The sequence below is a fragment of the Solanum pennellii genome, chromosome 8, assembly GCF_001406875.1.
Source record: "Solanum pennellii chromosome 8, SPENNV200".
Taxonomy (NCBI): domain Eukaryota; kingdom Viridiplantae; phylum Streptophyta; class Magnoliopsida; order Solanales; family Solanaceae; genus Solanum; species Solanum pennellii.
The window spans coordinates 21,514,216-21,528,055 of record NC_028644.1 but is presented as its reverse complement, the minus strand read 5'-3'; the positions used below and the strand labels follow the sequence as shown (position 1 = coordinate 21,528,055).

Below are 13,840 nucleotides of genomic sequence, written 5' to 3'. Positions count from 1 at the left end.
TTCATACCTAAATCTAGCAGCACAACATACCCATCCTATGAATTCGTTTGGGAGCTAATGACAAGGACATACAAAGGGGAACAACCTTAGTTTTTAAGACTTGAGAATCGTTCGAAGGAAAATACTCTTGGAGAAAGAATTCCAGGAGAGAAACCTATATCTTAATTTGCTTTGATTAAACGTGAAGTTGCTGCCCAAAATCTTCTCCTTGCCTTTACGTTTTGGTTACTTTATTTTTCTTAAAATTTCATGTGATTTCTTCAAGTTTGAAGAAACTTGGTTAAACTTTCTGTTCTTCACATTATTCTTGGCAGAGAGTACAAGAGAGTTTTTATTTGAACGTGGAGAGGTGATAAACGTGATTAGGAGAGTGTTAGCATAGATTTAGGAGTCTTAATTCTAGACTTAGTCAACATAGGATTTAATTAAATTAATACAAATCTGATTTATTTTAATTCATACGTGAAAGGACCATTATGCCCTTAAAATTTTAGATTTTTAAATAATAATTAAATCACATTAAGTATTTATCTATTCGATTATTTTAGGATTGTTACAATACCATTAGCAACAAATGAGAAGTTTAGAAAAGATGATGGAGAAAAAAAAGTTAATAGCTCACTTTTGTAGGAGTTTGATTGAAAGTTTTCTATATCTTACTTCAACAAGACCACATATTATGTTTGCTGCTAGTTTATTATCCAGATTCATGCAAGAACCAAGCCAAATGCATTTTGGAGCTACAAAGTGTGTTCTACGCTACTTGCAAGGAACAATGGATTATGGGATAATGTACAAATTTGGTGGAGATTTGAACTTAATTGGTTATTCTGATAGTGATTGGGCTGGAAGTATAGATGACATGAAGAGTACTTCTGGTTATGTTTTCTTATTTGAATCAAGTATTTGTTCTTGGTTATCAAAAAAGCAAAGTGTTGTTGCTCAATCCACTGCCGAAGCAGAATATGTTTCAGCATCCAAGGCTACTTCTCAAGCTATTTGGCTTAGGAGAATATTTGAAGACATTGGTGAAAAACAAAAAAAAATGATTGTTTTGTATTGTGATAACAAATTAGCAATTGCAATTGCCAAAAATCCAGTCAGCCATGAAAGTTTAAAGCATATTTCCATCAAGTATCATTTTATCCGAGAAGTACAAGAGGAAGGTGAAATTCAGTTGCGTTATTGTCAGACAGGAGAACAACTTGCAGACAGCTTCACCAAAGCACTTCCTAGAGAAAAATTTTGCTATGTTCGAGAACGCATTGGAGTTATCAAGCAAATGCATTAAGGGGGAGTATTGGAATTAATGCATCAATATTTACTCTTCCAAAATTCTCTTAGTTTTTCAATAAGTCTCTTTAGAATTTCGTAGTACATGTATCTAGTAAATTGTGATACATGTATTTAGTTATTTGTGCAAGACTTTTTGTTTTCTATTTTGAATAGTATAAATAGTGATGGAGTTGATGATTGTAATCATCTCAATTGACCTTAAGTAGCCTATAATAAACTTGAGCATTTTCTAAAGATATTATTTTTCCTTCAATATTTCCTACAGTTTTTTAATACAGATACACACTACTAGGAAAATTAAATGTACAATATCCTAAAGTGTAGAAGTAGTAGAAGAAGAAGAGAAAGGTGATGATGTCAAAGACGATGACGAAGAAGACAACAAATAGCTCAAGTTGAACTCTATCTGCAATCGATGATGAAGCGAGACATAAGAAACTGTCTCCTTTTTCTCTTGCTCCTCCACTTCCTTTAGAGGGATAGCCGCGAGAAATCTCTTGATGAATTCTCTGCAGCATTCTTTCCCCTTCCATATCATCTCTTCCTTATCATTTTTCTGTGACTTCTCTTCTCCTGCAACAATATTCTCATATATCATACTGTTATCGTCAAACCTTAAAATATATGCTTTGCTGCAACCCTCATATAGCCTTTCTCCCAATGTATCAATAATGTAATAAGCATTTGCTTCCACCTTCAATATGAAGAAATGGTCGTTCCAACTTATGATATAAACTTTAGGTTCAAATTCAATACCATCTGCAGTGACACTACTAATCTTGTCCCATATTTGATCAAATGACATTACCCCTTGTAATGAGTCAAATTTCTCCGGGCTGAAGAATCCAACAAATGATTGATCATGCGAAATGGATATAGGTCGAATACCAGCATGCAGAACAGTCTCTAAATCAAAGTGCTTGTTTGGGAAATCATTGATGTAAGTATCATTTTGGCATAGCTTTCTCCATTCGGTAGAACCATGTAGTATGAGGTTATCAAATTCTGATCTCGTGGGCATTGCATCTCTATTCGATTGCAGCCAATGGGAGACAACAGCTACTAGTGCTGTGCATGCACTCTCTCCAGCAGCCTTATCGCTACATTGGTCGAAAGATGCAAAGAAGACATCGGTTTTGAGCTTCGTTTGCCTATCCCTACTCTGTAGTTCTGTAACTTCCCAATCAGGCTTTTTTCTGCTGCCTTCATTTTGGTCCCTTGATTCAGCACCACAAAGCTCAGGCTTCTCTACATTCTGTTAGTGAAAAATGCACAAGTATCAGAAGGGGTGTAGTTTTATCCAGCCTAAACATCACAGAATCGACTCATTTTTTTATTATTATTATTCCATCCTTTTTAAAAAAGAATTACGTGGTTTGACTTGACATAAAGTTAAGAAAATAAAAAAGACTTTTCAATTTTGTGATCTTAAATTAAAGTTACATCAAATATACAAAAATGTCCTTCAATTTTGTTGTGTGAAACATGTCACGTGAAAGTTGACATTATAGTATTACCAAAAAAGGAAAAAGATCATTCTTTTTTAAAGAAACTAAAAAAGAAAGTATGTCATTCTTTATGACATAGCCTACAACAAAGAGCCAAAAGTTCAGATGAATATACAGCTCACAACCAAAGATGTTCAACTATTTATTTGTGAAATATGACCTTGACTTGTTCCGACTTTTTTTATAATAGACGATAATGACAACACATATATTTGGACAAAATCAATCTTGGAAGACATCGACTTGCCAACTTATCCTGTACATTTGTTTTTGCCCAACTTTGGACAGCATGGGATCATTGATCTTCTTTCTAAATTGGCAATTTCCAAGACCTGTAATTTTGTTTTCGCCTAACTTTTATCCATCTCAAACTTGTTTGATTGTAATATTAAATTGCAGAAACGTTTCAAAACAAAGTTGCCAAAATTGAATTTGTACCATTCTTCTTCTTATTACTATTATTCATATGAATCATTATCATTCCAATTATTGTAAGTAATGAGAATAAATAAATTATAGTTGAACCAAATCCCTTTTTGACCAAGCTATTAAATTAAACAAATAGAGACATAATATAGGACTGATTCCTTAGTGTGTTTTTGTAAATGTACCTGTTGATTGAGTGGCGAGTCAACACCAAAGCTACAACTCCTGTTAATCAATGCTTCTCCTCGACTTAATCGCCTTCTCTTCCAAGAGAACCACCCAACTTTCTTGACTAAGTCCGATTGAGTTTGTGAGCTCGACTCAATCCCCTTCGGTACCTCTGCTTCAAATGTAGATGATTCATCCAACTTTCTCTCACATACGCTACTACTCTTTGATAACCATTTCAGCTGTCTCGACTCTACCGAGTCTTTGATCTCACCAAATGTTATGTTGACCTGGAGTTATTTAAATTTGACAAAGTCAGAAAAATATTAATCATCATAACAGATGGATAATTAAAAATACAACAAGGCCTCCTTGTATTTATTTAAAAATTCCTTTTCAGACGATGACATGATTTATTTATTTTCTAGAAAACTATGTTTGGAAAACATAAATAATTGATTGCATTATCACTCTCATTGTCCATTTTAACCAACGGAATTAGTCAGCTAAATTTAGCTGTTCACTTTTGCTTAGTTTATTAAAAATATATAAGACTACTAAATCCACAGCAACATTTGTTCATAATTAGGCTCAAATATTTGACTTGTCAAAAAAAAATAAAAATACAAACAAATAGCTTAAAAGTTTGATGAACTATGAAAATAAAACCAATTCTATTGTGAAATCGTGTGAGCACACGTACTTTGATTACACATTTCAAGTAATTTTGTCCTAAGAAATAATCGAAAAATTGAATTTCGATTGTGGAAAAAACGAAACGTGTCAGGAGAAAGGAAGTAATTGTTGAGGTTGAACTTGTAAGCTAAGAGGTTGATCAATCGCACTAGAATAGATATTTGAATTGATGTAGACAATGAAGAAGAAGGTGATATGAAACTTACATGTAGCATAGCTGATATGGAAGTTTTACCAATATTTAAAGTTATGGGAACCTTCTCTTCTACAACACACATTCTTCTTGCACCCAATTCAGCTACATTAACTACCACTTTCCCAATCAACATCATTTTCTGGAAATTAGTTGCATACAAAACATTAAACGTAACATCCCAGGCCGAGTATTTCTTCAGACTCTGATTCTCTGTAAAACAACAAACATTCTCAAACTCATCTGCGTCATTATCCCATTTAACACAATTATCTTTCATAAATCTCCGACTTGTGAAATCTTTCTTATATTTATAAAATTGGACTAAACCAAACTTCGATTCTCCTTTCCACTTCACCTCTATTGTCATCATCTTCACCTTTCTTGATTCTTCATTTTCTTTATCGAAATCATCAACTCCTAATTCTAACTTCAATGGCCTGATTTTCACCTTATATTTCCTAGTCACCGCCATTTCTTAAAAAAAATAAAAAGACAGAAATAAATATATATATATAGTTTCCTAATAAGCAATAAAAAACAGAGGAAAGAAGGAAATGATAAAATGTACTTCCTCCCTTCTATTTATACATTTTTCATTTAAATTTTTTTAATATATCATTTTGCTATAATTTAAAATAATAAATATTTTATTTTTAGCAAAATAATTTTTAATTATAAAATCATAAAGTCAAACGGTGCACATACAAAATGAAACAAATAATGTACTTTCTCTATTTTAATTTTTATTACTTACTTTTTTCAAAAATAATAATATATTTTTATTTTAACTAACAATTTAATTATAAAATATATATTTTATTTTTAATTAAAATGATTTACAACAACGTAAACTTCTGTCATACTTTCTAAAAGTACTCTTTTTTTTTCTTAAACTTGGGGCCTAATTAAACAATGGGACAAAGGAGTAGTAAATTAAGAAAAGGAGAGGTGTGGTGTCATTAAACCAATGAAGAAGGAACACGTTAACGCGGGAAAGGAATTTCAACACGTGGGGAGTACGCGTGTGTACCAAATCATCTCATAAATTTGGAATATTCGTCTAAAAAAAAAAATGAGGAATGCATATTATTTGTTTTTGTTTTTTGTTCCATCCCAATCCCACTCTTTTTCTTTCACATCTTCGTCTCTTTTCTGAACGTGTTAAATTAAATTGGTGTTCTAAGGGTCGTTTAGTTCTATTGTTATATTTTTATAATGTTTTTTGTTTTAATTTGTTATATGTTTTAGTTGGTTGGACAAAAGTTTTTTAATTTTGTTGTTCTTAACTAAAAGTATGTTTTGTGAGATATTGTCAAAGTATAAAAAAATATTTTTTAAGCAGTTTGAATATAAAAATAACACACATGTATTGAAAATAACAATAACAACTTTCATGTCTTGCACAAATACCTGTAAACCCTTAAATATTATTTAATGAATAATAAATCTTGGACATTAGAGTAGTTACCTGATAAATTTGGATGCAAATTGTTGGTAATAAGTTATTTGTAATTTCTCATTTTAATGTTATTTATAATGTCTTATTTTGCCCTCCCCTTAGTGTTTACATACATGTTTGTGTTGCGGAATGGTTAGTGTGGTGTTTGAGTGTTTTTGGTGATTTTGACCCTTTTGAGTTGACAATTCTTGGTATGATTGACTTAAGTTAACATTTATAGCTTCAAGCATCGGATGAGAATTGCGTCACTTCCATTGTGTCCGAAACATTGAGACAGAACTAGTAAGATGATTGGTAAGGTTTTCGAGACCTTAGGTTCAATTTTGGGCATTTAGATGAAAAGTTGGGTTTTAAGCCTAACAAGTGATCCAGGAGGAGGGTAATTTCATCATTTGACCTCTTTTCAAAAATCTGATGATTCCATTGAGTTTGGGATGCCAAATTTAGTGGGGTAGCATGTCCAGTTTATTTTTATCGAACTCTGAACAATTTTTCAGGATCCATTCAGAGGCATTTTTCCTTATGATGAGTTGCTGGATTTCAGTTTCTAATGTAGGTCATGTTGACCTTCGCTCGCGATCTCAACCGTGGGGCCTCATTTGTTCACGATGAAGCCTTACATAGCCTTCACGACCAGGAACAAGGGCCTTGCGATCGCGAAGTGAAACTTCGTGTCCTTCGCGATCACGAGAGTTAGTGGCTTGCGATCGTGATGATCATTTTTCACATGGACAACACCTAAAATTTAGGATTCTTTCAAATTTTTTTCATTTCCACCATTTTCATTTTTTAGAGCTTTTGGGAGGCAATTTCTTGTCTGCCTTTTGTAAGAATTTTTGTGGGTACGGTTTCGCTATCAATCCTTTGTTGATTCCATCAATTTGTATCTTCGAAAAACATTTTTTAACCTTGATTTTAAAGTGGGTTTTGGGGATTTCTCTACTAAGTTGAAAAATTAATAAATTTTTTATTTGGAGCTTGATTCTTTCTTGTTTTTAATTGGATTTTAAGCACAAATTCCTATCGACTTGTAAAATATGTTTTTTCAACTAAAAATAATAATCTCAATTTACCCTTTTGATTTACAAAGTGATTTTTGATCTATCAAGTTTTAATTCTATCAATGAGTATCATTGAGTTCCTTTTGATGAACTCTTTCTATTCTTTATAGTTGGGGGATCATTTTGGTGATCGTGTAGTTAAGGAAATGCTTGGATAGAGTTGTATAAGTGAAGTTTCGGATTTTGAGGTAAGTTTTGTTGTCCTTCTTTTAGTCTAAAATGAGTAAGTGATCCTTTCATAGGAAGTCAACTATGAAATGAGTTATAGTATGTGTTTTAGAGGTTGTTAAGTGTTGAAATTCTTATTTAATTTGTGTGATGCCTATTTATGACTTTAACTCGTGTAGAGGCTTGTGTGAAATAAATAATTGTTGCTGAAAACTTGTGATATGTGAGTAATTGCCCGAATGAGGGACGCGTTACATATCCTTATATTTGGCATTGAGATTTCCAAATTAGGGGCTTAAATTGATTTTGAAACATCTTAAAATGAAAGAAATGCTTTTCGAAGTGGTAAAAACTGATTTTAAATGGATCCTCCACTATCCTTATCATTTGACACGTGTTCCATGACTTGCTGAATCTGAGAACTTTATACTATTTAAATTCTTTTATAAATTAACAACGACTTTCACTACAAAAAAACAATATTTAGCGATAGATTATAGTGACAAACAATATTTCGTCGCTAAATAACGACGAATTAGCTATGAAAATATAAATTGATCGCTAAATTATCGAATAATATATTGGGACCTAAATTAACGACAAAATAGCGACAAAAACATAAATCCGTCACTAAATTTAGCGCTAAAATTTGGCGCCTCTATTTTCATAGTAAATTAGATAATTGCCTACGAGATTCACGATAAACTTCTTTTCGTCGGTACATTTAAGTGTTAGCGACGGAATCATAAACGAGTTATTTGTCGGTAATGTTACAGATTCAAAATTTTTTGCAAAAAGCATCGTTATCTTTTAATAAAAATTTCCTAGGGCACAAAACCCTTTGACACAAATTAAATCACTCACTCTCTTCCTCTTTGCTGCTCATTGCTACACAAAATATTCCTAGGGCACGAATTGACTCACTCACTTTCTTCCTCTTTGCTGCTCATTGCTACACATACAGAGCAGGCCTTCTGTGGGAAGAGAATCGATCAAGATCATCTTCCTCTTTGTTGGTCGTTGTGTGTTTCTCTCTAGGAAGAAATTCCGATCGAGCTCATCTTCCTCTTTGCAGATCGTTTCTACTCGTTGCTATATGGAAAGCTTATTTTATTGTTGTTAGTTCATCAAAAGGTAACAATAGTTTCTATTAATGTCTAAAATTTTATGGTTATTTCATCTCTGGTTCATCTATTGTACTCTTCATCACCTTTTTCTGATTTTATAGTTATGGTGACAATAAAGTACCTATTATCTATCCTAATTTTTGCATTTATATTTATCTTTTTGAAGGATCTACTTTTTTTTTTCTTATTGTGGGTAAAAATGCTCTTTTTCTGTTTTAGTCAAGGTACAATATATTGTTAGAAATATGCTATTGTATCTTCAGTAACTTTGGTTTATAGACTATGTTTTGGATGCAAATTTCTGCCTAGTGAATCATACTAAACTTAATGCTTTATGATGTTGTAATACTTGGTTATATGTCAATTCCAATAGTAGCAAACTATTTTGTTAATCATGCAAAGGTAAAGTTTTTTTTTGTGCTCTGAGTATGAAAGTTAGTTATTTGAAAATATCATTCTTCAACTAGTTTTAAATTCTCAAAGGAAGATTCACATCCTGTGTGAAGATTGTATTCTGCCTTGTGTTTTCTCCCAAAATGGTAAGATCATCAACAATGTTGTTCACTTTCCAAAGGTGTAGTTTTCATGAATCTTCAAGTAATTGATGTCCCTGATGATATGATCTACTTGTCAAGTAACATTAGAGTTGGTATTGATCATGCTAATGATAATTAAAGAGCCACAACTTTACCTGAGATACTCAATATAATAGTAGATATGAATCCATTCTTGCTTTAGTTGTACAGTAGGATATGAAGAAGTGATGTTGCTGATCAGTTGGCTTCATTGTAACTGAATGATGGTCTGATTTCTTGAGTTCTGATGAAATTCAATGTTTGTCACCATCAACTATTTGTTAGTTTCTAGTGTGCTTTTGATTTTGAATTTTTCCCTAGAAAATATGACTTCCATTAAAAAAACCGTAGACTTAAGTACTGGACTATCAACACTGAATAAGTGCTGCATAAACTAAATCATTGAGTGAAAAGAAAGTTCGAGAGAAGTAGAGGGTGACTATTAGTTGTTTGCTGCTTAGCTACTCCACTTGGGTTAACAGAAGTATTGTGATTGCAAGTTGCAGTTTTATGATCTGCAATGTAGCTACTCCAGTTGGATGATTTTTTTTTTCTTTTCCTTCTCTTCTTTGGAAATGTATAGGCTTATGCATACTTGAAGTTATTTTTCTTGTAGGCATGAAGCGAGGCAGAGGTCGAGGTAGCACAACTCGTGCAAGCAAGACCTCAATTACAGGTCGAGGTAGCACAAACAGAGTTTATATGCCTACTGTTCCAATTCCCATAACTAATTCTGTCACGACCTAAAACGAGCCGCGAGTGGCACCCACATTTATTCTCCTATGTGAGCGAACCAACCAATCTAATCCCAATTTCTTACCAATATTTCAACCGTAATAAACAGAATATAATGCGGAAGGCTTAAAACTCATTAATGAAAATCGATTAAATAACTTCTAAAAACTCAATACTTATTGTTCCCAAAAACTGGAAGTCATCACCACAAGAACATCTATCCTCAAATTACTAAATCTAAGAGTATCTAAGAAGCTAAAATAAGTTAAACAGCTAGTCTATGCCAGAACTTCAAGGCATCAAGACGTAAATGAGAGAGAATCCAGTCCGAGCTAGGAACAATAGCTCACCCTGAAACCTGACGTGATGAAGACTGGCTAGAGTTGAGGACGAGTTGAAGTCGATGGCACGTTTGCTGCACTCCACAAATAACAAAGAAGAAAATTACAAGTAGGGGTCAGTACAAAACACAAGTACTGAGTAGGTATCATCAGCCAATTCAAAATAGAAAGCAATATGTATCGAATAATACATAAAACCAACCAAATACTTAACAGGTGATAGCAACAAGTGTAAGAATCATTTACAACAACACCAAACACATCTATGAGGACTCAAGCCTCCACACCATACTCTTTTGGGAAATAGGTTTCTTTAAAATCTGAGTATGTTAGCATAATTCAAGATTCATTCTCTTTGTTCTTCTTGTGTCGGAACGTGACACTTCGGTCCTCTACTACTATGTGTCGGAACGTGACACTCCGATCCCCTACTATCCTGGTATCGGAACGTGACACTCCGATCCTCTACTATCCTGGTGTCGGAACGTGACACTCCGATCCACTACTATCCTGGTGTCGGAACGTGACACTCCGATCCTCTACTATCCTGGTGTCGGAACGTGACACTCCGATCCCCTACTATCCTGGTGTCGGAACGTGACACTCCGATCCCCTACTATCATGGTGTCGGAACGTGACACTCCGATCCTCTACTATCCTGGTGTCGGAACGTGACACTCCGATCCTCTACTATCCTGGTGTCGGAACGTGACACTCCGATCCTCTACTATCCTGGTGTCGGAACGTGACACTCCGATCCTCTACTATCCTGGTGTCGGAACGTGACACTCCGATCCTCTACTATCCTGGTGTCGGAACGTGACACTCCGATCCTCTACTATCCTGGTGTCGGAACGTGACACTCCGATCCTCTTCTATCCTGGTGTCGGAACGTGACACTCCGATCCTCATATTCTATCCTGGTACCGGAACGTGGCACCCGATCCATATTCTATCCTGGTGTCGGAACGTGACACTCCGATCCTCATATTCTATCCTGGTACCGGAACGTGGCACCCGATCCATATTCTATCCTGGTGTCGGAACGTGACACTCCGATCCTCATATTCTATCCTGGTACCGGAACGTGGCACCCGATCCATATTCTATCCTGGTGTCGGAACGTGACACTCCGATCCTCATATTCTATCCTGGTACCGGAACGTGGCACCCGATCCATAATCCATCCTGGTGTCGGAACGTGACACTCCGATCCTCATATTCTATCCTGGTACCGGAACGTGGCACCCGATCCATATTCTATCCTGGTGTCGGAACGTGACACTCCGATCCTCATATTCTATCCTGGTACCGGAACGTGGCACCCGATCCATATTCTATCCTGGTGTCGGAACGTGACACTCCGATCCTCATATTCTATCCTGGTACCGGAACGTGGCACCCGATCCATATTCTATCCTGGTGTCGGAACGTGACACTCCGATCCTCATATTCTATCCTGGTACCGGAACGTGGCACCCGATCCATATTCTATCCTGGTGTCGGAACGTGACACTCCGATCCTCATATTCTATCCTGGTACCGGAACGTGGCACCCGATCCATATTCTATCCTGGTGTCGGAACGTGACACTCCGATCCTCATATTCTATCCTGGTACCGGAACGTGGCACCCGATCCATATTCTATCCTGGTGTCGGAACGTGACACTCCGATCCTCATATTCTATCCTGGTACCGGAACGTGGCACCCGATCCATATTCTATCCTGGTGTCGGAACGTGACACTCCGATCCTCATATTCTATCCTGGTACCGGAACGTGGCACCCGATCCATATTCTATCCTGGTGTCGGAACGTGACACTCCGATCCTCATATTCTATCCTGGTACCGGAACGTGGCACCCGATCCATATTCTATCCTGGTGTCGGAACGTGACACTCCGATCCTCATATTCTATCCTGGTACCGGAACGTGGCACCCGATCCATATTCTATCCTGGTGTCGGAACGTGACACTCCGATCCTCATATTCTATCCTGGTACCGGAACGTGGCACCCGATCCATATTCTATCCTGGTGTCGGAACGTGACACTCCGATCCTCATATTCTATCCTGGTACCGGAACGTGGCACCCGATCCATATTCTATCCTGGTGTCGGAACGTGACACTCCGATCCTCATATTCTATCCTGGTACCGGAACGTGGCACCCGATCCATATTCTATCCTGGTGTCGGAACGTGACACTCCGATCCTCATATTCTATCCTGGTACCGGAACGTGGCACCCGATCCATATTCTATCCTGGTGTCGGAACGTGACACTCCGATCCTCATATTCTATCCTGGTACCGGAACGTGGCACCCGATCCATATTCTATCCTGGTGTCGGAACGTGACACTCCGATCCTCATATTCTATCCTGGTACCGGAACGTGGCACCCGATCCATATTCTATCCTGGTGTCGGAACGTGACACTCCGATCCTCATATTCTATCCTGGTACCGGAACGTGGCACCCGATCCATATTCTATCCTGGTGTCGGAACGTGACACTCCGATCCTCATATTCTATCCTGGTACCGGAACGTGGCACCCGATCCATATTCTATCCTGGTGTCGGAACGTGACACTCCGATCCTCATATTCTATCCTGGTACCGGAACGTGGCACCCGATCCATATTCTATCCTGGTGTCGGAACGTGACACTCCGATCCTCATATTCTATCCTGGTACCGGAACGTGGCACCCGATCCATATTCTATCCTGGTGTCGGAACGTGACACTCCGATCCTCATATTCTATCCTGGTACCGGAACGTGGCACCCGATCCATATTCTATCCTGGTGTCGGAACGTGACACTCCGATCCTCATATTCTATCCTGGTACCGGAACGTGGCACCCGATCCATATTCTATCCTGGTGTCGGAACGTGACACTCCGATCCTCATATTCTATCCTGGTACCGGAACGTGGCACCCGATCCATATTCTATCCTGGTGTCGGAACGTGACACTCCGATCCTCATATTCTATCCTGGTACCGGAACGTGGCACCCGATCCATATTCTATCCTGGTGTCGGAACGTGACACTCCGATCCTCATATTCTATCCTGGTACCGGAACGTGGCACCCGATCCATATTCTATCCTGGTGTCGGAACGTGACACTCCGATCCTCATATTCTATCCTGGTACCGGAACGTGGCACCCGATCCATATTCTATCCTGGTGTCGGAACGTGACACTCCGATCCTCATATTCTATCCTGGTACCGGAACGTGGCACCCGATCCATATTCTATCCTGGTGTCGGAACGTGACACTCCGATCCTCATATTCTATCCTGGTACCGGAACGTGGCACCCGATCCATATTCTATCCTGGTGTCGGAACGTGACACTCCGATCCTCATATTCTATCCTGGTACCGGAACGTGGCACCCGATCCATATTCTATCCTGGTGTCGGAACGTGACACTCCGATCCTCATATTCTATCCTGGTACCGGAACGTGGCACCCGATCCATCTACTATCCTGGTGTCGGAACGTGACACTCCGATCCCCTAATATCCTGGTGTCGGAACGTGACACCCGATCCCCTAGTCTCATTCTTTTAATTCATCAAGCCTTTTTTTATACCAAGGCATCATCATTAACAGAGTGGATTTAAGATTTAAGATTCACAGCCTCATCTTTCCAACCCATTACAATTACATAATCACATCATGCAAGCACACAATCAAGCATATAGAAGACTTTACAATACTACCCAATACATATCAATCGCTATTTAGAGTTTACTATGAGATAGTATAAACCATAACCTACCTCCACCGAAGAATCGTGATCGATCAATTTACTTATCCAAATCCTTGCTGTCTCTTCGTTCTTCTCTCTCTCTCGCTCGTTCTCTCTTCTTTCTCTCTCTGTTCTTTCTATTTTTCTTATTCAAACCCTTTTTCTTTTACCCTAATTGTCATATAATTAAGTATAAAAGATGATAAAAATAACCCACTTTTTATTTCAAGGTTCTCTCCTTTAACCCCCAAGTAATTGAATTATTAACATTAATCCACTAACTTTATAACTATAAGCATGAATAGTCCAAAACGCCCCTTAA

At 37.3% G+C, this 13,840-nt stretch overlaps 1 protein-coding gene across 1 annotated transcript; it reads right to left on the bottom strand.

Annotated features, from left to right (window-relative positions):
* Window positions 1–1,506: 1,506 nt before the first annotated feature.
* On the bottom strand, window positions 1,507–4,859 carry LOC107028052. The gene is made up of 3 exons (XM_015229106.2): window positions 4,301–4,859; window positions 3,416–3,688; window positions 1,507–2,551 (listed from the first exon to the last, which is right to left on the bottom strand). Exons 1-3 carry the CDS (start codon window positions 4,760–4,762, stop codon window positions 1,610–1,612), a joined length of 1,677 nt encoding a protein of 558 aa, XP_015084592.1. The 5' UTR covers window positions 4,763–4,859; the 3' UTR covers window positions 1,507–1,609.
* Between the last annotated feature and the right edge of the window lie 8,981 nt (window positions 4,860–13,840).

What these genes read in the sequence shown, in the direction of transcription:
- LOC107028052 (XM_015229106.2), bottom strand. Translation starts at nt 4,762, where the DNA reads ATGGCGGTGACTAGGAAATATAAGGTGAAAATCAGGCCATTGAAGTTA. An exon ending in CCATATCAGCTATGCTACAT is followed by an intron (nt 3,689 to 4,300) that starts GTAAGTTTCATA and finishes AAATAACTCCAG; the next exon opens with GTCAACATAACATTTGGTGA. An exon ending in ACTCGCCACTCAATCAACAG is followed by an intron (nt 2,552 to 3,415) that starts GTACATTTACAA and finishes TTTCACTAACAG; the next exon opens with AATGTAGAGAAGCCTGAGCT.